At 37.2% G+C, this 24,691-nt stretch overlaps 1 protein-coding gene across 1 annotated transcript in view; it reads left to right on the top strand.

Annotated features, from left to right (window-relative positions):
• The window catches only part of LOC134806405 (inverted formin-2), a 44,113-nt gene that overhangs the window by 11,456 nt on the left and 7,966 nt on the right, over positions 1 to 24,691 (top strand). Inside the window, exons 2-16 of the mRNA XM_063779672.1 lie at positions 13,682 to 13,790; positions 14,101 to 14,181; positions 14,640 to 14,799; positions 15,589 to 15,622; positions 19,813 to 19,951; positions 20,284 to 20,463; positions 20,790 to 20,904; positions 21,087 to 21,295; positions 21,752 to 21,856; positions 22,155 to 22,315; positions 22,614 to 22,802; positions 22,912 to 23,038; positions 23,470 to 23,622; positions 24,025 to 24,219; positions 24,546 to 24,668. Coding sequence (XP_063635742.1) covers positions 13,689 to 13,790; positions 14,101 to 14,181; positions 14,640 to 14,799; positions 15,589 to 15,622; positions 19,813 to 19,951; positions 20,284 to 20,463; positions 20,790 to 20,904; positions 21,087 to 21,295; positions 21,752 to 21,856; positions 22,155 to 22,315; positions 22,614 to 22,802; positions 22,912 to 23,038; positions 23,470 to 23,622; positions 24,025 to 24,219; positions 24,546 to 24,668 — 2,073 coding nt within the window. The 5' untranslated portion in view covers positions 13,682 to 13,688. The remainder of the gene's footprint in view (positions 1 to 13,681; positions 13,791 to 14,100; positions 14,182 to 14,639; positions 14,800 to 15,588; positions 15,623 to 19,812; positions 19,952 to 20,283; positions 20,464 to 20,789; positions 20,905 to 21,086; positions 21,296 to 21,751; positions 21,857 to 22,154; positions 22,316 to 22,613; positions 22,803 to 22,911; positions 23,039 to 23,469; positions 23,623 to 24,024; positions 24,220 to 24,545; positions 24,669 to 24,691) is intronic.

The following is a 24,691-nucleotide window of genomic DNA, read 5'->3' as shown; positions in this document are numbered from 1 at the left end:
AAGTTATTTATAATACTAGGTCTTATGAAATATGTGAGCCTATGTTCGAGCCCTTCACCATGTGGTTGTGGGTCATTCACATAACATATTTAAACTGGTGTGTGTACTCGTATGTGTTCGGGAATGTTCGACCTTGTAACAAGGTTTGGTTTAGTGCTTAAGGGACTTCAGTAATGTAGTTGTTTACTTTATTATGTCTTTAATGACTCTGTCCTAGAGTAAGATAGGTACAGGTTTGCTTTTGTTATTAAAATATGCACAACAGAAGTAGCTAAACTTGAAACTGACATGAATTGCTACTTTTGAATTCGGTGTTATAAAATAAGAAAAATGCAAGGATAATGTACCGTCAAGGTTTATACGTCGATGAGACCTGAGACCACTTTGCCAGAAATATAATATGCCAACTTTTTTTTTTTTTTTTTTAGAACACAAACAGTCACATAATGCAAATGGATTTTTACTACAATAATTATATATAGATATAAAGCTAAATACATATAAAATTAAAAAAAACCGGCCAAGTACGAGTCGGACTCGCAAACGAAGGGTTCCGTACCATTATCTATAAAAACGGTCACCCATCCAAGTACTGACCCCGCCCGACATTGCTTAACTTCGGTCAAAAATCACGTTTGTTGTATGGGAGCCCCACTTAAATCTTTATTTTATTCTGTTTTCAGTATTTGTTGTTATAGCGGCAACAGAAATACATCATCTGTAAAAATTTCAGCTGTCTATCTATCACAGATCACGAGATACAGCCTGGTGACAGACGGACGGACGGACGGACGGACGGACAGCGGAGTCTTAGTAATAGGGTCCCGTTTTACCCTTTGGGTACGGAACCCTAAATATTAAGTCCTTTAGCTACAACACGACCCATTTATCAAAAACATCATTGAAGGGAGAGTTGAGGCATGGGGGTTGGAGGGGGAGACCAAGGGGACTGTTCATAGATCAAGTAAAGGAAAAGCTCAACGTCGTGTCGTATCAGGTTGTCAAGGAGAAGGCAGAGGACCGACATGCATGGAAATCACTCCACCGACAAGAGTCTAACTCTTAAATATATGATGAGCTAAAAAAATGATTAGTAAATTATTTAAAATTACCGACGTAGTTCCTAAAATACCTCATCATTGAGATGGATACAAAAACTTGGAATTGTTAAAACCATTTTACTAAAATGTGACAAAATATTAGATTAATAGTACATTGTGCAACGTGGGGGGTAAGCGAGATCCTGTAAACGAGGTCTATAACTCCCGACAGCCGCAGGCTGGAGGGAGTTAAAGACTCGAGCTTATAATATGCTTACCCCCGGAGTTACACACAATGTTTTTCATCACACTTGCGAAGAAAAAACTAAATTTTAAGCGAAATAATTCTTAAATACGGTGACATTTCAAACATTCGTCCGCCATATTGTCTTGTTTTGGCAGGTTAGGATTCGAAGGCACAGACCCACCCGGATTCAGCCATATAATAAAAGCCAAAATAATTTAAACGGCTATTAAATTAATCAAATTAAATATTTTTAAACATACACATAGAAAATAATTTATTAACGTCAGTATTTTCAATGTAAAACTCATTTAAAACTACTTTTTTCGTATAAATTAGTGACAAAATTAAAAAAAAGCCATAACTCACTCGTGAGTTATAGCTTTTTTTTCAGAATCTATAACTCCCGCGGGAACAATATAGGCCTTTGTCCTTCAGTACACCTGCATGAAATAAGATCTTTTTCGAGCAAGTGTGATGAAAATGTTTTTTTCCTTTGAATAAAACTTATGCCTATCCTTAAAAACCCGACAATATAAGTTAAATAAATAATAATCAAGACCGTTCAATTACATAGGCAAAACAACATTAACATTACAATTAAGTAATTTAAAATTAAATAAATTATAAGTACAGATAAATACAGTAGACCGTTTAAATACAATTATTTACTCGTAATGCCCGTAGAAACTAATTTGAATTGAAAAGCTTTTTAAGGATTTGTGTTAACGCAAACAAATTTTTTATCTTCCTATTATTTGTAAAACATTTATTACTTCAATTAAATACATTTTAACGCCTTTGCCCACCCAGTCGCCGCATCAACTTTTTACTTTACTGATTAATGGCACATTTCAAGTTTTTTGCTGTTTAGGATTTAAATTTAATACTTTAACTTGGTTATCTGGTAGTGAAGTAACATTTAGCCGAGAAAAGGACGTGGATGGAATTAAATTATTTGGAATACCCAATTACTTAAATAGAAGACATCCATAACATCTGTAACGTAGAGATTATTTGTGCTCGTCTTAAAAATAAGCTCTTCTTGAGTTTTGAATCTAGGACCACCAGTTTCACAGGCAATGCCACTACCACTACCAACTAGTCTAAAAAAGTGGTCGAGTGCTGTATATAAATTGTGTGGCAATTGTAAATTTGACGATGCGTGTTGCGGATGACGTATGTGAAAATGTACGCTTTATTTTGACGAAACCTGAGGTGGATGAGCTATCTGTATGATGACGAAGCCTGCATTGTAAATTTAATTTAAACATTAGCTTCTAATCACCATGATTATTATTGATTATAGCTTCTTTTCTACATTAAAAGTGTCTGGTCCTGATTTATCCATTACCTAGACAATGACAGGCCATTATTTTTTTTAAAGTATTGTTATCTGTAATGATGACAGGGTGTGAAAGGCGAAGGTCGATTAGCTTAGCTCAATTTGCTTACTATAATTGAATTAATCTTATCTTTTAATTCAATTATGTGATGTAATTATAGTCATTGAGTCCCCGTATTAAAGTGATTGTTAAAACATATCATTATTCAATCAAGTTTGACCTACGATTAATTGCATGATGATGATCTGATGGTTGTCTAGAGGTTTTAATTTATCCATCCCATTCATCCCGACTTTTTGTTACGGTCTTTTTAGGGTTTCGTAGTCACCTAGAAGAAACTCTTATAGTTTCGCCATGTCTGTCTGTCTGTCTGTCCGAGGCTTTGCTCCGTGATCGTTAGTGCTAGAAAGCTGCAATTTGACATGGATACATAAATCATGCATTGCGACAGAACGGTAAAATAAAAAGTATAAAAAAAGTTTTTTTAGGGTACCTCCCATACAAAAAGATTATTTAGAAAAGTTTTTTTTTGCTTTTTAATGTGGGGTATCGTTGGATAGGTCTTTTAGAACGAATATGGGTCTCCTAAAACCATTTTTTGATATAGTTAATATTTTCGGAAATATGCGCCCTGAAAGAAAAAAAATATGTGTCCCCCCCCCCTCTAACTTTTGAACCACGGGTCCAAAAAATATGAAAAAAATCACGTTTGGCCTATTTTGACAGATTGGTAACTATGAAACCCTACACTGAGGATGGCCCGACATGCTCTTGGCCGATTTTTTAATCATAATTATAGGAGGCAATTGAGTAGACGGAAAACGGATCGCCCATTAGCAAGCAATTACCGTCGGGTTGTATTTTCTCGAAAATACCGCGGGCAACAGTTCATTCCACGGTTTAGCTGTGCGAGGCAGGAAGGTTCTGGAGAAACCCTCGGTTGAGGATTAAGTACCAACCATCTAAGTGGTTAGTATCCTCAAAAAAGAGAGACGTTGGCTCTCTTTGCATGTTCTACCGTCTGTACAATGGGGAATGCTCGGAAGAACTTTTTGATTTGGTGCCATCGTCACGTTTTTACTCGTATCACCGCACCTCCCGTCAAAGGAGAAAAGTTCATCCCCACTTCTTAGATACATGGCACACCAAGAATAAGCGGGCATCTCGCTCGTTTCTTCTCAGAACGTGCAGAATGTGGAATGAATTGCCTCCTGAGGTATTTCCTTTGCGCTACGACATGGGATTCTTCAAGAATTCCTATTTAGGGTTCTCAAGGGTCGGCAACGCTTAAATAGCTCCTGTGATGTTGCTTATGTCCATGGGCGACGATGACCGCTTCCCATCAGGCGGCTCGTCTGCTCGTTTGCTGACTAACACATAAAAAAAAGGCTACGCTCGACATTCTTATATAGCAGAATTATCACCTGACTCCGTTCCAGGAACAAAAGAGGAAACTAGGCCTTATTGAAGTCTGGTTTGCATACAATAATTTTCAACAACGATATTAAACGACTAGTAAATAATAAATGAAATTTTTATTCGTATACTTAATTATTTTAGAGAATTTTATTGATATGAGCCGTGATTCCAACGCACGTCTTGCCGATTTTCGGCTAATGTTCGCCGAAAATTATAGGTATGAGCCGCATCTCTAGTTGTCTTACCGTGGGTGTATAGAGACTACAGAGTACATATAATATATCGATCAGCACAATCAGTGGCAAGGCCACGCGTGGGCACTGGGCACCGTCATTAAGTTAAGGTATCAAATCGACATTTTGTAACTTTGACGTGTGTCGGTGAGAAAAAAATGGAAGTTGGGACGAGTTGCGAAATAGTACCTACGACTACTGATCGTTGTGAACGCAATGTCTTAGGTATGCAGAAATAATGTCATAAGGTCATAACTATGTCGAATTTATCAGAAATCGTAGGTACAAATTCATATTAATATTCCTACTAAATGCAAGTATAGAAGTAATATAAAAAAGTCTTACCTTCTAAATTAAATATTGTGTTATCTGTAAGTGGAAACTGTTCTGGCTGTTGTATTAACTTAATTTTTTATACTGTATGTGTAATTATATACTGTTTGTTTCCCTTTGTAATTTAAAAAAATACTTTGCTAATCCGCGAATTAATATGCGTTATTTTTACATGCAATAAATGCTTTCACCATCCTATTGCGAAATATTACAAAATTAGACACGTGTTTTACCTCTTTTTGTTGTTTTTGATGTTCATGTTGTTGTGTTACGTCGCTGGACGTCGGACCTGAGACAATGCTTTTACGGTCTCCTATATAGGAACTTGAAGTGCACAGCTATAAATAATTATGTTGAGATGCAATTCATGCGATTCATGCTTACGTGCAGTTCTCCGTAGCACTCTCAGGTGTCATCGGGTCCATTCAGCATCGCCGGAACGCCCGGAACTCTGTTCTTAGAACCACCGGGGTTGCGGGAACGGAGATTTGCATCTCGTTGTGTTAGTGACTTGAGAGCTAGATGGAATTCAAACAACTACAGTAGGTATTGATATGGAATTATATATCTTAATTTTGAAGATTCTCTGCTCCAGTTATATGACTCGTAAGAAGAAAGACAAGAGTTTATTTTTCTTAAGTATACTGATTTATGATCGTTATACAAGGTAACCCGCTCTGTAAAATTAAACAAGGTACTTATGTAATTTTTAGTTCTCCCCTGTTTTAAATTTAAAAGTCATAGTAATCATTTGCTATAAAAACAAAAAGGTGTCAATATCGCAAATTGATTCGTTATTTTTTTTACCCTAATCTGATGGTGAGCCAGGTACCATACTTATTACCTCAAATTGTTTAAAAATGTTTTAAATTGCCTAAAAAGGGCTTAAAATAAGGTTCTCTGCTTTAAAACTTCTAAATTAGTTGAAAGCAACAATAGATATAAAACGAAGCCTAAATCGCCACACGACAGTTAAAGTACTTAAGCTTGTATGGACAAATTAAATCAACCATAATTGAACAAAATCACCTACAAGTAACATTTTCGAAAGACCAGGTTAATACTTAAAGTACTAACTCCCAAAAAGGCTAATATCACAAATACTGCGGCCAATTTAAGCTGCTTTAAAACTAAGTGATAAAATTTCGAAACTCAGGTATTTTCGCGCGAAGTGGCATTTAGTTAGGACAGGCAGACAGGCAGACAAATGTTCGCGAATGTTAGTAGATCGCTGAGTGGACGCGGTGCGTGGGCTGACAAGCCTACTGTGTTGGGTTTGGTGTTTACGACGAGAATCTAGCGTATATATAATTACGTTCATCGTTATTAATGTCAGGGTTTAGGACCATGAGCAAAAATTCCTATAAAAGGATTCCAGGAACCTCCAGGCACAGGAAGGCTCCAGGGACTTAGGTCCACCTAAGTTAAAATCCTTCAAGAGTCCTTTGGGCCAAAAACTTTTTTTATGGTTTAATTATGTACTTTCTTTTGAATCTTCTTAATGACGAAAACTTTATTAAAACATTACCTACTAAAAAGTAACTACTAAAGGAAGCGTAGGTACCTATATTATAATTGTAATAAAAGGTTAAGGATTTTCTTCAACGATAAATATTTATGACACTAACAGGTCATATCCATAACAAATCCGGATCAAATTCAAAAACTGTTATTACGATCAGAAAGCGCCTTCGTCTGTGAGACGGGTCAAAACCAGGATACGTGGAAAGTAGGGAAGCCTTTGCTCAGCAGCTTACTCTTATAAATAATAAACAAAGTAGTCGGGTAAAACACATTTCGTACGCTAATCCCTTGCACCCATTGATATAGAATAAGAACTGGATACCCAATCCGCCGCAAAAAATGGCCCCGCAAAAGTAACGTTAAAACAGATCACGCGTTACTTTTTCGTTTAGTCTTGTATGGACCGCTCAAATGTGAAGTTGTCAACAATGTCGTAAAATGGTCGTAAAAATATGCAAAAACAACAATGATAAAACGAGGAAAAAGCATGGAATGTATTTCTTTCGGTTAGTTCTTTGGATAGCATTACATAATTTATGTAATCTGGTGGTAATTTCATGATTTTGAATAAATTATTTTGTTAGTACCAAAGAAGGGATGTGAAGGAACAAAAATCTAATGAGTCGATGTGAGGCCAATACTTTTTTATTTTTATATGGAATTCGTAAGATATAATATTATGTTTAAATTCAAGATTTCCAAGAAAACCTATGCGACGTGCAGAGTGGACTGCTATTATAGCAAGAGATAGGGGTGATGCAGTTTTAAACAAGGCAAAACGGCACTTGTGTGTTCGGCGCATTTCCCTGTTTCCGACATATACACGACCAATAAGGGCTTACATCGACTAACTGTAAATGTTAAACCTGTCTGAACACAGTGACAACCACAGGATTTTTTTGATAAAGACCATAACCAATCAGTACCAGTAGCGACCTGAATGTCCCCGTGCACTATATTGCAAAGAACGAAAGTGCGAAGAGTATTATGTAGATCTAAAATACACAGTTATTTAATAAGTTGAATTTATTTCAAGGAAAATATAATAAATTTATAAATTTATTTTATGATAACTTACACGGGTTGTTACCATGAATTAATTTTATTTGAACTCCCGATCAAATTAAATTTGTTTCATTTATTACTTCGGTTTTTCTGTACAGTAATACCTATTAAAATGTACCAAAGGGACTCCATTCGTTCATTATTCTCGTTTGACGTTGTTTGACGTAAATACAAAGGTGAAGTTACGTTTAGTGCCATCGGACTTAAAGTTTTAACAGTGTTGGTAATAATGTTTACAAATTTGACACTTAATGCTTACGACAGTAAGTTCTTTTCCGTACAAAACATTTATCTTGACTCAAAATTTACGTAAGCGTTTTTATCATCAATGCAAATTTGCAGCTAATGTCATTCTGATCCACATTTTGTTGACATTTTTGTTCCGCTCTGTGTGTCTATTTCTAATATTAAGTCAGTGCTTGCACCACACCCGGCATAACTTTCCCAATATGATTCGGCTGACTTACAAGGGCGATAATGGATGAAATTTAGGAATTCCATTTGATACACGGCGACATGGTTGGCTTATTTCCAACTTATCTCGAACGATTTATGTTTATTTGCTTTTTTCCTTGATGTATTTATTGGACCACAGTTCTGGACAAATTAAATGGCGTTTTAGTTATTTTGTTGTACGTGACATATTTGGAATTGTTGATATTGTTGCTGACTTATGTTTTCTACGGATCTTAGAGTCTATTTTAGTTTCCATTAGCGGATCTGTCTTATCTTTGTCGCTCTTCAAGTTTCTTCTCAGTTTTCACACTTTGATCATTGAGTGGTAAATTTAATGTTGAAATCGTGTTAAATCGTGTTGACTCAACCCACTTCAAAACTAGTATAAAACCTATATCATGTTTTCAAATAGTTTATGAATTAGCCTGCTAACTAGGGACAAATTTGAATGGCCAATGGCATCCCGGGCGACAATTCGTAAAGTGGTTAAAGGCGATGTGTAATGAACCCTCGTGAACCTCAGTTGCCACTCCCTGGGAGTAGAAAAACGGCAGCAAAAATTGTCATCGCCACGCGTTTAAAACTTGGTCAGATGATATCGTCAATAAAAAAAATAAACTATCATCTGGTCTACATAATGGAATAATATTATTTCATTTTTCAAGTCTGGACCATCATTTATATCGTTCAAGAAAAGCATATCGAATAATTCTAATACCTACTCCATAAATATCACCCTGAACCCTGAAGAAAGAGCCACCAGTCACACCACATAACCTTCCCGACCTTATCTAGGATATAAGATCAAACTTTTTATCAAGGCCATATTCATGATACCAAATCAAGTTTGCATCTCTATCGATCTAAACATGATTCAAGACATTCGTCCCTTCGCTGCCCTTTGCACGATACACGCGTGCTCGCGCAGCGCGCGCACGGATCAACATTTGACAGTATAATTTCACAATATTATACCTAGATCAGCGCTACTATTAGATCTCGAAGCTAAATCGTCAATGAAAGAGTCTTACTCACTGCGCCGTCGCAAAGTTTCTAAAATTGCGAAAGTTCCTCTACGAAAATTTCGAAAACCTTTCATAATTTTGTGTAGGAATCAATATTTTTACAAAATGAAAATCTCCTTCGCTTCCTATGGATTTTCCCTGAAATTTCCGTGAACTTTTCTATCTTTTTGGAACATTCAGCAACTTGCACATCCCCTTACTGATCATCGCTCGCTTTAAACTTGTAATCGGCTAAAGGCCTGAGAAAAGAACTTTCCATGACAATTATATTTAGAATCTGTTTAGAAAATTTAAAATGGCTTTTGTCTCGGAAAGTTTTAGTATTATGCTGAGTTAGATCCATTTCGTGATTTTTAACACCTTTAGTTTCTTTCGTTCTATTTATATTATGTATATTCGAACGTGTAGTTATTTCATGGATAAGTCTTTATGTCTGCTTATCTATCTATCTTTATTTAAATGTCAAATGAAACTCACGATTTCATAACTGTCTATACTTTCGGTAAAAAAACGCCAAGGTGAGATCAAAGTGCCAAACGATTATCATAACAATAAAATCAAGCCCAAAGTGGGATAAAACTCGTATAAAATCAAAGTGATAATGCTAATAAAAATGATAGCAGCAATAATATTAAATATTTGCCGATATATTGTAATAAAAAATATTTGGTATGCGAGGTATTCCATTTCGTAAAGGTCTTTTAGTGAAACGTTTGCTGCCATTAAATGCCAGAGAAAATAATATAGATTAAAATTTCTTACAACTTCATAATATTTTTTTGGTTTAACATTTATGGAATGAATAACTCGTATCTCCCCCCCGCCACTCCCTTCAGTCCAGTCTGCGATGGCGTTGTGACTGCACGTCAGTTTTGCGTAAAGAGGCTTTTCTGTTTAAAGTTTAATAAAATGATATATTTTTTGATCCACAATTACCTTGTTCAGATCAAAAGATTATCCTCTATTTTCAAGGATTTTTATAGCAAAACTCTTAACTCCCGATTAACTTTCGAAAATTTTCAAGAAAAACTCGTAATTCCAAATTTTCCAGGTTCAGGTGATTTAAACAAAAATTGGTTTTAACAATCTGACGGCTAAATTTAACTTAACATTGTATAAAAAAAAACTAAGCAAGTCTTCATGCAAAATTTTTGGTAATTAAGTTTTTTGTGCCTCCTGTAAAATTTGGTCAGATTGAGTTACGAGGTTTGCATATTAGGCCGACGATATGCACGTATTGTGCCAATTACCGCACTAGGGCGGTAAATTAGCACCATATGTACTGTAAAGTATGTTTGGACTGACACTATTTCACAAAAGTTTGTGAAATAAAGAAATATAACACAGTAGACCTAGATCATCAAACAAAGTTTATTCTTTACCTCATCCATAGACGTATTTGTATAGTGATTGTGTATCGAGAACAGTTGGTAACACGTATCCATCGTATCGTGAGATCACGGGTCTTCGCCTTGACATTACATTGTCAAACCACATTGTCAGAGTGCGTCTAAAACGCGGGTTACATTTAATCAAGCCAATTGATTGATGTTATTGAGTTACCACAAAAAATGTCGGTCATTGTACGTCAGCAGCAGAAGTTGCTAAGCGGGCGAGGTGTTCAAAATTACCTTGACGCGCTCTTATTCTTTTAACAATAAAGTCGCGTCAAGATCATTTGGAACACCTCGCCCGCTTAGCAACTATTGCTGCTGACTATATCTTTCAGTTGCACTCGTTTTGATTGTTTTTTGTTATTTTTAAACCAGTTCTCTATCTGTGTATGTCTGTACCTAGGGAAGTTGATTAAGCACACTTTTTCCGAATAAGGGACGACGAATTTTAAGACAATGTGTCATCGAATTTCGCATCAGGTAGCGTATTAATATAATAAAATAGTCAGATTTTTTGTAATTTTAAGGTATAATGTATTTATATCTGCTTTGATTCAGTGCCTAGAGTTGCTAATATAACTGGTGATAATTACAGTTACACTTTAAAAGTCGACAGCAAAAATAACGACCTAATCTCACTCGATTGAAACACCTCGTCGTAAGATAATATGAAATGTCAATAGGTCAGCGAAATTCTTTTCAATAATGTGATCCGACTGTTTAAAATTGCAATCAATATTGATGTTCTTACCAGATGGAACAAAAAAACATTTGCTTGATGCGACGCAGCCTTGTAGAGTTTCGGCTTGTGAGAATATCTTATCTTGTAATAAATAAATAAATAATATTATTATGTACATAAAAATATTCAAATGAATTCCACTAAATCAGCAAATTATTAATTTACAGTATATTTTTTTATGTCAAGGTACCTAATTATATAAGTCTAGTCTAGTTTAGTATGACAAATATTCTCAGAATTCCATTGTCTAATAGATCGATCGATACATATGTATAAACTATATGTTTTACATCAATATCGACTGTTGAATAAATCATACGAATTTTATATATGTAATAATGTAATCATAAATTAATATAACATTAACATAATTACGACGTGTCTCAGTCCATTTAGAATAATTAATTGGCAAGTAATGCCATATGTTTACTTATGGTGACTTTAGAAATAACATACTTGATGTTAGTAATAGTATTAAATTTAACGCAATGCATAGGTAACATTTGTTCGGTTACGTAATCTAACATTAACCCTAATGTGTTATCATTAGGCCTAATACACCTCTTAGTTGGTAGGTAGATACGTACCATGTTTCTCTACTCTTTGTACCTACAAAAGAGTTGAGAAACATTGTACCTACCTAGGTACAAGTTTATACGCTAGACTAGTTCTATTTTTTCGCCACAATTTGGCCACACCTGCGCACAGACCGATTTGTCAAGCAAATTGATAAAATCATCAAACTATTGATCTTTAGCCAATTTGGAACTGGTCGGTTGCGAAAAGGAGCCCTGTCAACGACTGGTTCGGTAGATCGATCACTGGACCATTCAAGGACAAATGCTAATTTTAAGCTAGTAATTATGACAATTGCGTATTGGTTTATTTGATTCAATTATGAATAGGAACTTAAATCAAGTTAAGAAGTTAGGTTTTAAGTATTTATTTCTACACCTAGTTACAGCTCAGTCACAATTGTAGAAATAAATACTTAAAACCTAACTTCTTAACTTAACCATTCCAAATTCAAATGAGTTTCATTTCCTAATATCTTTTTTTTCTTTGTCTCAATTTAATACTTATAAAAGTAGGTAAATGCAATGCAACATTTTATGTGAGACATGACATGAACGCCACAACAAATCAAACTAATGTTTAATGCATTAAAGCCTTACAAAAACTGAAGATTTGTGAGTTTGAGAAAGATAATGTAAATGGTACTTACTTAGGGTTGCCAGATTGAAAGGCGCTATTATCGGGAAAAAATATAAATTTTTCGGGATTTTGGGACTTAAGTCGGGAAAAAATAAACATTCAAATTAAAGTAATTGTATTAAAAACGACGATATTTTACATTATTGGCACTACGTCAGCTGCTCTGCCCATAGACGTTTTTATATAAAAATAGAAAAAATTCTTTGGGATCTTGAACAAAAAAAAAAAAAATCGTGGCGGCGAGCGGCTCGACGCGGGTCGCTCGCTCGCTCGACGACAGTTCGGAACTTGAAAGTATTGTTTTATAACGTGAAGCTGTTTTTCGGGACAATTTTCACTTTGTCGGGAATCGGGAACACATGCTAAAAATCGGGAGAATCCCGCCAAATCCCGACCATCTGGCAACCCTATACTTACTGCAGGCATAGTACAATAGCTGTCTTCTTCTTCGTGTTCTTCATTACTGAAGGTCGTGCCTGTCTTGAAATGCCTTCGCCGAGGCCTCGACGAGCTGTAAAAGGCTGCTGTAAAAGGGTGATTTTATGGATACAATGCAAAATACAGTTAATTAAGCCAGAAATAGATTTAGTGACATTGCTATATTCTTAGACACTTAACGAAGTAATAAAAATTGAATCAAAGAAAATTATTCTACTTCTGACTGCTAATTCGTGAACCTCGCAAGAATATGATCAGATCTAAGCTTATAATTACATTTTGTTTTCATTACTAACACCTAACACGTTTATTAGTTATTATAAATAATTTATATACCTACACATAATCGCGTTCGTAAAACATTTTATGCTAATGACGAAGTTTTTATAGACTCGTCCTTTTAAAGCGAACCTAGTCTAATTTGCAATGTCTCAGATTAAAAGTATTTTAATGGTTACGAATATGGCTAATTTCACACATTTGTACAGTTTAGTGGATCATTTATAACATGTTAAAAACCCGAGCAGATTCTAGAGGAAAAGAAATGTAAATTTGACCTTTATTTAGGTACCTATAACTTATAACCAGGGCCGTCTTAAACTATGCTGGGGCCCTTGGGCACATAAGAATTTGCGGCCCTTTTGGAAAGTAAAGAAAGCGAATTAAACTTACATTTTTCTACTATGATCTTTTGTGGGTAATCAAATATACTGTTACTGTCTGTCCTTCGGGGCCCCCTGAGGATAGGGGCCCTGATTACGGAGCCCGTGTGCCCTTATGGTAAAGACGGTACTGCTTATAACCGACTTCAAAGTTTAGAAAGATGATGTTATCGATTTGTCGTGATCCTATTTTTTGCTACCTCAATTCGCCTATACGGCTCTACTATGTATAACGGCTATATCAACCATTGAAAACCCTGTTAGGGTCACTTGCACCATTCCACTAACCCGAGGTTAACCGGTTAAACCTGAAGTTACCGCGGTTACTAAGTACAATTTGACACTGGGTTAACGGTTTAACCGGTTAACCCCGGGTTAGTGCACCATGCACACTTAGAATCTTTAGTAAACAACGTGAAAATACTGTAAATTAAAAAAAAATATCAATGGCTGTTTGTTGCCGCTGTTATGCGTTGTGTGACAGTGTCTGGGTGTGAAATCTCCACCATGCAATATACCTTAACAAGTGTGATTCTTTGTTGCAGAGTCGGCATGGAGAGCCGAGTGGGCCTAGACTACATCGTCGAGCATGCAGAGTACGCCAGCAAGCTCGCGGCGGCGCTCACGTCGCCGGCCGCGCCTGTTAAGAAGCAGGTGAGTCTAGAAGTTGAAGTGAGATGGATATTTAATAAGAAGCAGATGAGTCTAGGAACGAAACCAGAGGCATGGAGAGCCGAGTGGGCCTAGACTGCAACGTCGAGCACGCAGAGTACGTACTTAGTGAACTACGGAACCCTAAAAAAACCTTTGTATCCTGCGTTGAGTCTTCATCAAAACAGACCTAATTTGTCAAATTTTAGGCGTAGCACGATTGTTTATGTTGATTCCATGCAACAAGTTTGAATATTTATGATACCAAACATATTATATTAATCAGTGTTAATGTTGTTTTTCTTTTGTCCAGGTGTTCGAGCTGTTGTCGGCCCTGTGTGTGTACAATGCCGATGGCTACGCCAGGGCGGTTGACACTCTTGACCGATATAAGGTAAGTCAACTGTTGGAATCAAAGTTTGTCAAGCGATCTAAATTCCTTTCCTATACAATCTACAGATGAAATGTTGGAGAACCATACAATTAAGCAATTCTAGACCATTTATTGGTCTTTTTCCCTCTTGGTGGTAAATGTTTCAATTTTTCCTTTAATATAAAAAATTGTATTATTGCTCGTAGACGTTTCTGCTATTTGAATTCAAGCTCTAACATTTCACACCTGACCATCTATTCAAGAAATAGGCTGATTTAAACACACTGTCCAATGTTTTAAAATTCATATTTATAATCTATTTAATTTCGGTTATTGATTCTTTCCTAGACTCTTAAAACTTGACAGATATCGCATTTTCCACTCCAGTGCATTCAAATGTCGAAGTTCCCAAAACGTCCACCCTGATTTTTGGGGTGGGTTTGCTTCACTTATGTCAACTTAATATTCTGATCTTCCAGACTTTAAAGAACGAGCGCTACCGTCTCAGCGTGGTTGTGGAAGAACTGAAAAATGCGACCACCACCGACTACAAGACAGCCTTAGTGGCATTTGTCAACTGCCTCATCATCAGCGCACCAAGATTGCCAGAGAGGACTCGTGTGCGCAATGAATTCATTGGTAAGTTAGTGTTCCTCTCCTCTCTTGGAAGAGCATCTGAAGAATCTCATCAGTATCACCGTCTTCAAGACCATTTTACTGGCCTCCGTCAACATCCAGACGTGATTGCCAAAGAGGAGGAACTTATGGTATGAATTCATTGGTAAGGTAATGAACTGAAGCGTGACACCCTTTTTACAAGCTTTTATTTACTTTCACCTGACCGTTGTCTGTCTGTCTGTCTGTCTGTCTGTCTGTAATCAAATCTTGCAAGTTAAATTTGATCCACTTCCCGGTGTGCGATTGAGCTGATCGAGTTGTCTGTCGTAAGAAAAGTACAGTCAGCGATAAAAGCTTGTACCAAAAATGAAATTTTTGCCAAAAACTTATTAAGTCTGTTTTTTAGGGTTCCGTACCCAAAGACTTGCACGTCGTTTAAATATTGTGTCTTAACAAGTCTCTCAGGAGACTTCAGGAGTCTTGAGCACTATGGGCCTTCCTATCTAGACAGTCTTATTCTCAAATCTGGACACATCACAAACAAAGAACAATCCTTGGTTCCAAGACAAAGTTATGCATCTAATTAAGATTCTGATACTAATTTTGAGTTGTGGTCCGAGGTTAGTGCCTTGATACGTAAACAAATCTGACGGTCAACGTGTTAGGTTTTCCGTTTATCCGACACAATTTTATTTCTTTATTTGTTCCTGTATATAAACGCGCCATTTATCATAATCATACGCCTATCATTACACCGTTTTGGTCACGAAATTGCCATCCAATCTACAATATAATTTTGTTCTGTTGCAGGCTTGGGACTGCTGCCCACACTCAACAACCTGAGGTAAACAATCACACCATTACAATAAACACAAGGTTGTCTTAACCTTATAACTCTGTATGTATAGCTTAGCTGCCTTGTCGTAGTACAAGAAGTAATTCAACTCCAAACAAAGCGCGTGGATTGTCCATACGCAATGAAGTATTGTAATTTGAGAAGCGTACTCAAAGTCGTTACGTATTAGGTAGCCATTTGTCCACGTTAGTGTTTATTTATGAAAAAATATACCTTATGCACTTGCCTAAAGTTAGTACCATACGGTACATTTTGTCATGGAAAGACACATATTTCTACATTACATTACAGTGTTATTTAAAAAAAAAATAGGTTAGACAGTTTGAAAGCAATGAAATGGGTTTAGGCTGAACGTTTGAATAATAAAATTTGCCAAGCGTAGCATAAATATGTCTAAGGATGAGATAAAATAAATACTCCAGCATAACAGCTAAATAACTAAAGTAAAAAATAGATAAGAAATGTTTATTTATATACTTACAGCAAGATTTTTTACATAATAACGTAGGTCAAAAAAGGGTCAGAGATGGACTACTTGTTTTCCTTAACTAAGGCTGTCTACACTACAAGTTTGTTACGCTTTTTACTAGATCAGATTACAATCTAATCAATGACGCGTATCTAATACCAATAAGAATCTTTTTGTGACAAACAAGAGGGCAAAAAATGAGACAGATCATGCGATATCTTCGATGACCAATGACGAGTAGTTTGATTGAATCTGTGGGAATTGATGACGGCTGTCTGTCAATGTGATTTAATGTTACTATGTGGTAGCGATTAGGTATGGCATAATACCATGGTCAATGTCAAGTTAGTAGCACAAGCGTTTTCTATACCTACGCTTTTAAAAGACGTTTTGAACATGCAGAGAAATACTCTTCAGAGAAGACAGGCTAGCTGTTAATGTATGGCAATTTTTACGATTAGTGTTAATAATAGGTACAAGTGAACATTTTCCTACCTACTCTAAATGCTCCCTTTCTTCATAGTATAGACAACCACTATACTCTATGGCCTAGGCCCTGCTCACACGGGGCAACCCATAATATATGAATTGTCATGGTCAACTGTGATGCAAACAGTGTATTTAGGCCCCACATTTGATTTGAACACAACTTCTTATAATCAATTTAATTTTAATTACTAACTTGCTTTACTTTGGTTAGTAATATTGCTTTGTTGTCTTAGTTTATTTTTAACCGACTTCCAAAACGGAGGAGTTTTATTTTTTTGTATGTACTTACTTCTTTCTGAACCGATTTGGAAATTTGTTTTTATGTTTTAATGTAAATTTATATAGTCCCAAGTTGGTCTCGTTTTTGTCAAAACTCAGTTCTGATAATGGGATCCATGAAGACTCCTCAAATCTTATAGGGAGACATGTAGTGATTTTAGTATTTTCATAAATAAACCGGGCATTTTAATCCAAAACAGTGCCATTTTATATTTTCAACACAATAAATAAAATACAAGATATCGCCAAACTCTTCACGCAAGTAAACAAAGAGTTCTCGTAGCCGTTAAATTCAAATCTGCCGAACGAGTATGCAAATCAGTTCATTGGCTCATCCAAATTCGTCCAAACGTACCACCGTCTACCCTGTTAACTGAATATGAACCTTACTGCCATAACATAAGGTCCACCAAAAGTCAGTTACTTTTAGTACCTATTTATATTTTTAATTTAGATCCGTATAATATCATGTTTATTATCGCCATCAGCCCTGTCCGAATTTGGTCAACCGATTTAAATATTTTATATTAAATTGGCCCGTGAAATTAAACAGTTTTTTTGTTAAATGCTTCCTAATATTTTTGTTGGATGAATTAAATAGGTACCTACTCCACAAAGTAAACTGGTTTAAGGTTTCGAGTAGGTTTAAGAATCGATTGAAAGAGAACGAATGTACGGACAATTTATTAAAATTAACTGCAACTTCTAACCGAGTAAATACATGTAAAACTGTTTTTTGCCATCGTCACGGTGATAACTGATGGCGTGCTGCGAGTTTTAATTGTTACCACAATGTTACTTTTGTAGCAATTGTAAATTTAAGAAAATAGTTATTTTTTCTTAAATTCCTTCCAGTTCAATAGCAATATTTATAGGTAGGTATCACGCTACTGCAACTTACGGCAAGCGGAAAACTACGTTTACTGTATCGTTTACTGATCAAAAATCGTAAGAAAAACAGGTTCTACCATTGTATGATTTGATTTGAAAGCCCAGGATCATAGTTTTTCGACATTTTATCATTCTAGGGTACCTACACATTTGTTCTTCAGCTCATATTGTCATTCTATCTAATCTTCAAATTCGATAATGTGACCCAAATACCCAAATCTCGTCTCGCGCGATTAATCGTTAATCAACCTAATAAGATTGACATTTATACATACATATACCGGGTGTGGCCTGTAATATGAGCAAAAAATTTAACAGTAGAGGTATGCTGTACTCCTCATACTGACCAACATTTGTTCAGCGACTTTTAAAAATAACTTGGGGTTTGATTTTTAATACGCTTTAAAGTTTATTCTAAAACGCAATGTATTACGAATTTTGTTATGTTTAAGGCGTGACAAGCAACGTCAATCACAATGATATGGCGTGGCGATGGCGTCCATTGAAGATAATATTTATTTTGTATGAAAAATAGGGAGTCTAAATACTTCATAATTTTTAAAAGTTGTTGAACAAAAGTGTCACCGTTTGAGAAGTACAATCTATGTTTTAATTATTTGCTCATGTTACAGGCCACACCCGGTATTATATTGCCAATCTGATGAGATGCAAGATGCGATAAGGTATAAGTTAATGGTATTGGTATCAGTAGATACCGTATACCTAAGGATCTGGTTTTACCCGATCGTTTGGTGTGGACGTGACATTTTTTTCTGGCAAAATCGTTTTAATCTCACGCTCATTAACGAAGCATTTTTTTAAATCTAAATGACTAAGTAGTATTAAAAAACCGGCCAAGTGCAAGTCGGACTCACGCACGAAGGGTTCCGTACCATTACGCATAAAACGACAAAAAAATCACGTTTGTTGTATGGGAGCCCCACTTAAATATTTATTTTATTTTGGTTTTAGTATTTGTTTTAATTTTTAACAAGCAGAAACGTCTGCGAACGATGCTATTAAGCTTAGAATAAATTTAAAAGTGGATAAATTACTGCCTTGGCACCATAATATGGTGGAAAGACCCATAATATGCTGGCTATGGATGAGGTCTTGGTGGCTCCAATGGCAGAGCGCTGGAGTATCGATCCAGAGGCCGTTAGTATATGTATGAATACACGAGTTTACTTCTCTCGAGAAATTAGGTATCAAGTTTTTATGTAGATACTACCACGATACTACTTTAAGAAGCATTTCGTATAAAACACGCAAGTATACTAAACTAGGCAGTGACATTTTTTTTATTCCGTAGCTTCCAAAAACGAAACAAAGTGAAACTATAAATAATAATTGATTCCAAGTTACAACGCCTACTGATAAAACGATCGGCGTTGATCGATCACTGATCCGTCGATTTGTAACACTGCATCAATTAATTACGATGACTTGACATTCGATCTACATCGATGGTCATCTCTTGTTATGGTAAACCATGTATTTAATCATTATAACGAAAAGTATCTTTCGAAAAATGGACCAGGAAAACCTTAGTTCCAAGTGGTGAAGGACAGAAAGTCTTGGATTTGCAGGAGCTAGACATAGGTATGTCCAGAAACGGACAAACTAAATGCTTACATAGATAGAACGAGAAACTAAGTATACAATTTGGGGGAAAATTTAAGAATGAAATTTTCGTAGGTGTTTTATTTTTAGTAAGATAAATATTCTAAATAAATATTTTAATTAAGGCAAATTGACACTACGAGGATCTCTGCAGGTTCATATTAAGCGAGGAACAATAGCTCACTTGGTTGGGGCGACTGAGCTGATATTACTGAGCTTTATTTTGCGAGAAGGCCCCAAATAAGGAGAATCTTGACAAGATTGTAGGGAGTCGTTGGATGGTGGTAGCGTAAGACCGGTATAGATAAAGAGATCCTTTGGGGTTGGGCTATGGGGCTAAGTCCGGCAGTTTCCAGCAGGGTACTTCTGGCTGATATGATAATGATGGTGACTTTGTTTTAAACATAATTATTTGTATTGTCTTCAGACATGAAGCGGCCAGCCATCCAGATCTGGGCGTACAGCTGGACGTCTTCGAAGAACAACGGGAGAGTGACGAAGCTCAAGGCCCTGGAGGCATTAATCTCAACTCGCATCTGGATGTCTTTTACGCTATCCTCAAACAGGTATGTCCTTCCTAAAATAAATTTTATGTAATTTAATTTAGCGTGGAGTCGCGCAGGGAGGCCCTCGATATAAAGGCTGTTGAGATTTTGTGGATGTTCTAAGCTAAGCAGTATCGCAGTTTATGGTGATCGATGGTAAAGGTGTATACCCCCAGCAGTGGAATCTGGTGACAGATCTGTGCGGTACGTGGATGTATTGACTTTATTTCAAGTTCTCTGATAGACATAAGTCAGGTACGCCTTTTTTACCAACCACAATCACAAACTATTGTGATTTTTAAAGTTGCTCCTACCAAGAATTAATTAAGAATATCTACTTTTTATGATTACAGGTGGCTGACACTCCTCAAGAGATCCCCTTCCTGAGCATTCTGCAGCATCTCCTGAAAATTGACCCAAAAGAGCCGGTCAGCGATATAGTCTGGGATACAGCGGAGACGCTAGTCCATCGCGCTACTCTGCTGGAATCAAGGGAAGATGCTGCAAAATTGCTTAGAGCACCTAGCGTGCAGGTTAGTTTTAAAAATGCTTAAAAGTAAAATACACTAATAACTTTAACACCCATAAATAGCCTTAAGAAGGCTTAAGAGGATAGAACTGACCCCAAGAGCTGTCCGTCGAACTATTTCTAGCCCTATAAAATATCCTATCCACGGCTTTTTATCACGTAGCTATCTACCAATATAGATAATAGCTTAGTGAGAAGTTCAAGATATCAAAATACCTTAACAGTGTCGAAATGTAAAGGATATCCTGACCTTCTGACTCCTGTCGACCTCTATAAGAATCCTATTTTTTTTTCAACCTTCCTTCATAATATTCTTCATTATTTTTGCAGGCCAAGATGGGCTGCACGTGCCAACACCGAGACGTTTCCAACGCAGGGAGGAAACAGAGTCTACAGAGGGCTCTGTCGCCGCCGCCCCCTCCGCCGGCACCTATGCCTTTTGCTGGTAAGTTATTCATATCTACATTATGATTGCGTTCATGAAATTAGAAAATTTCACATTTTCGATAGAGGTACTTTTTCTTATGCTGTGTCATATTTTTATTTCCCTTAGCGTAGAACTTTTAATTGTATTACATGTGGCCAAGATTTCTTAATTTTTTTTACCTCTATCACATTTATTTCCAGCCCCACCGCCGCCACCAATGATCCCCCCACCCCCCTGCATCCCGCCTCCCCCTTGCGGCCCACCCCCGCCCCCCGCGCCCCCTAACCTATCAGCCCCCTCCCCTATACCGCCGGCGCCGGTCATCGACGTGAAGCTGCCGCAGCAGGAAACGCCGATCCCGAAGACCAAGATGAAGACGATCAATTGGAATAAGATACCTAATAATAAAGTAAGTATATACTCAAAAAATAATTCATTAGGTATCAGGTTACCAGGTAACCTTAATTCAAATTCCTGTACCAAATGAAATAGTTAAATGATCATGACCATGTGACAGGGAAGTATTTATAAAATTAATGTGCTAGTTACTGGGGCCAGTCCTGATAACAACGGGATCTAATCGTAACATAGACTAGGAATCCTCTAGACCGAGTTTAGAGCAATTATTTCATGCAACCGATGCTGCCAAAAATGCGGGGGTGCGCGGGACGAGGTGAGCGAAATCCGTGATTGGTCCGTTCCAACGACGAACGAGTTCACGGACGTCACACAAAGACACTTTCGACTCGAACATGGAGTAAATTTACCGTATGCGTGGCAGAGGGGGTAGCGCGACTACGCTCAGTCTAGAGGATGTTTTGTCTGTGAATCGTAAGAACTAACATTAATACAATGCTTCTTACAGGTAATTGGTCAGAATAATATCTGGTCATTGGTGGCATCGAGTCACAAACACTCCCCGAAGACAGAGTTGGACTGGGGCGAAATCGAAGGACTTTTCTGTCAACAGGTAATACCCAAACTCTTTTTCAATATCAAGAGTAAACATTTTTAGTGTTTTATAAGCTTACGAAAAAAACATTGACTACAAGTAAATGAAAACTCGATTATAATAAAGCTCAGAAATCTATGATCTGTCTTTATTATGGAGTTCAAAGGTATAACGATGATTGAGTACGAATGACGTTGTAGAAGTATTAATGACGATGCTGACGATGGTGGAGCCTTCTCAGAGAATCCTGAATGTTCCTATCCCTATTACAAATGTACGAGATATATCTATATTTACCTACTATTCGTGATTTCAGATTCAGCCCACCGGTTCGGCGGGCTCCTCCCCTCGTTTGGGTCGCAGTCCTATTTGCGACACCTCAGGAGAGCGGAAACCAAGGAAGGAGTCATCCGAGATAACTCTTCTGGATGGAAAGAGGAGTTTGAACGTGAACATCTTCTTGAAGCAGTTCCGAAGGTAAACAATCATTTAATTGAAATCGAAATTCAGAAGTTTTAGTCACGAACATGAAACTTAAAACCCATCTGCGCGAGATAACATTATGAATTAATAGCAATATGATCTACAACCACAAAAATCTTCGAGAAACGCATCCCACTTAATCAAGTTTAGCACCCCATGTGTTCATATCACACACCAAACATCCAAGACACATGTTATGAAAGCTGCGTTATTTAGACAAGAATCAAATAAAGGCGATTACATATTTTCATTAGCCTTAGTCGGGAGGTTACCACATTGACTGTAATTTCAGCTCCAACGAAGACATAATCCAGCTAATCCGCGAAGGTTCTCACGACGATATCGGCGCGGAGAAGCTGCGAGGCCTGCTCAAGATCCTGCCGGAAATTGATGAGTGCGAGATGCTGAAGGCGTTCACCGGAGACGTAACTAAACTTGGGAATGCTGAGAAGTTCCTGATGCAACTCATACAGCTACCAAAGTAAGGATTATTTTTCTATATTAAGAGCCCAAGGGCCCGAAGGCCTGATGAAACGCCTGATGTACGGCTATTATAGCTGACTCTAAATGTCTCTGTCTATGTGTTTCAGTTACAAACTGCGCATAGAGTGCATGTTACTAAAAGAAGAGTGGGCGTCGACGGCAGGCTACCTTGAGAGCGCCATCAATGCTATTCTAGTAGCTGGAGATGATTTGATGTCTTCGAGAGCTTTGCAGGTAAATATAGTTTTACAATGGCTTTTTAAAGATATTTTTTTGTCATTTTTAGGGTTCCGTACCCAAAGCGTAAAAACGGGACCCTATTACTAAGACTCCACTGTCCGTCTGTCCGTCTGTCTGTCACCAGGCTGTATCTCATGGACCGTGATAGCGATAGCTATTGTTATAACCGTGATACAGTTGAAAATTTCACAGATTATGTATTTATGTTGCCGCTATAACAATAAATACTAAAAATTACGGAATCCTCGGAGGAGTCCGACTCGCACTTGTCCGGTTTTTTTTAAATACTCTGCTTCGGAGTCAGGTTTCGGAGCTCACATTTAAAAATAGCATTCGGAAAACATCCCAGTGGTACAAATACTGGTGGTTATGATAAAACGGGTATCGCTGGACACTTTCTTCATCACTCTATTTATCAATTACAGGAGGTGTTATACATAACCCTGATCGCTGGCAACTTCCTGAACGCTGGTGGGTACGCAGGCGGAGCCGCGGGCGTGAAGCTGTCTTCCCTGCAGAAACTGCCGGACATCAGGGCCAACAAGCCTGGGATGAATCTCATGCATTATGTCGCTCTGGTAAACACACTTTTTATTCTTGCAAAGAAAGGTAGTTGCTGGAAAAATGCGTCACTTGTATTTTTTTATTAAAAAGGGTAAGCTAAAATATAAGAGACAAAAACCTACTTAAGTAGGTACAAAATTATTCTGTCATTTCCACTATTTTCGCCTAAAAATAACACAAGTAGAATAAGTAAGAATCGGGGTGAAATGTCTATTCCATTGCATTTTAGCTCATATCTTCGGTTTCCGGATCCCTATAGACACACCGGGAGCCGTGCGGAAACCGCATAATCAGTGTGATGACATCAACGAGATTTCGATATCTTCAGATTAAATAAATGCCCTCAGACTTAATTTATCATGGCTTTACCAATCATTTAACTAATCCATTTATAAAATATAAACGTTTATCCACAGCAAGCAGAGCGAAAGAACAAAGAGCTGACCCACTTCGCCGACGACACCCGCGTACTAGAAGAGGCCGCGAAAGCCAGCGTCGAACAACTTCACAACGAGATCAAGACCCTGGACAACCGTGTTGGGTTACTTAAGAAAGAAATACAGATGACCAACCAGCAAGATATCAGAGAGCAGATGGGAGATTTCTTGCAGGTTAGTACTAAAACTGATCATGGCGTTTTATAGTTGAATGAAGAATCATTTCAGAAGTAGCAGGGGTCAATAGTTTCTCAAGAGACTACAGGTTTGTGGCCCCTGGGGCCTGGAGTTGCAAGCAACAGGCTGTCTGCATTGTATTCAAAATATAAGATTACTGTCATGCCATACACTACTACTGGTGCCAGTAGTACTAAAAACGGCAATGTTAAATGCACGGTCTCTGCAGGGCAAGTTACGACTTGTGTTTTCTACTGTTGTTAAAGTACCCATGTTATTAATTTAAGAAACTATCTTATACTTGTGATGTTTCATTATTCTAGGTTGCGGAGCGTGAGGTTTCAGCTCTAAAGAAGGATATGGAAGAAGTGGAAAGCATTCGGAAACAGCTTGCAGAGTTCTTCTGCGAAGACCCTGTGTCTTTCAAGCTTGAGGAATGCTTCAAGGTATGCTTCTCTAAAGGTGTATT

This window comes from Cydia splendana, chromosome 1, assembly GCF_910591565.1.
Source record: "Cydia splendana chromosome 1, ilCydSple1.2, whole genome shotgun sequence".
NCBI classification, from domain to species: Eukaryota; Metazoa; Arthropoda; class Insecta; order Lepidoptera; family Tortricidae; genus Cydia; species Cydia splendana.
This window is presented reverse-complemented; position numbering and strand designations above follow the sequence as displayed.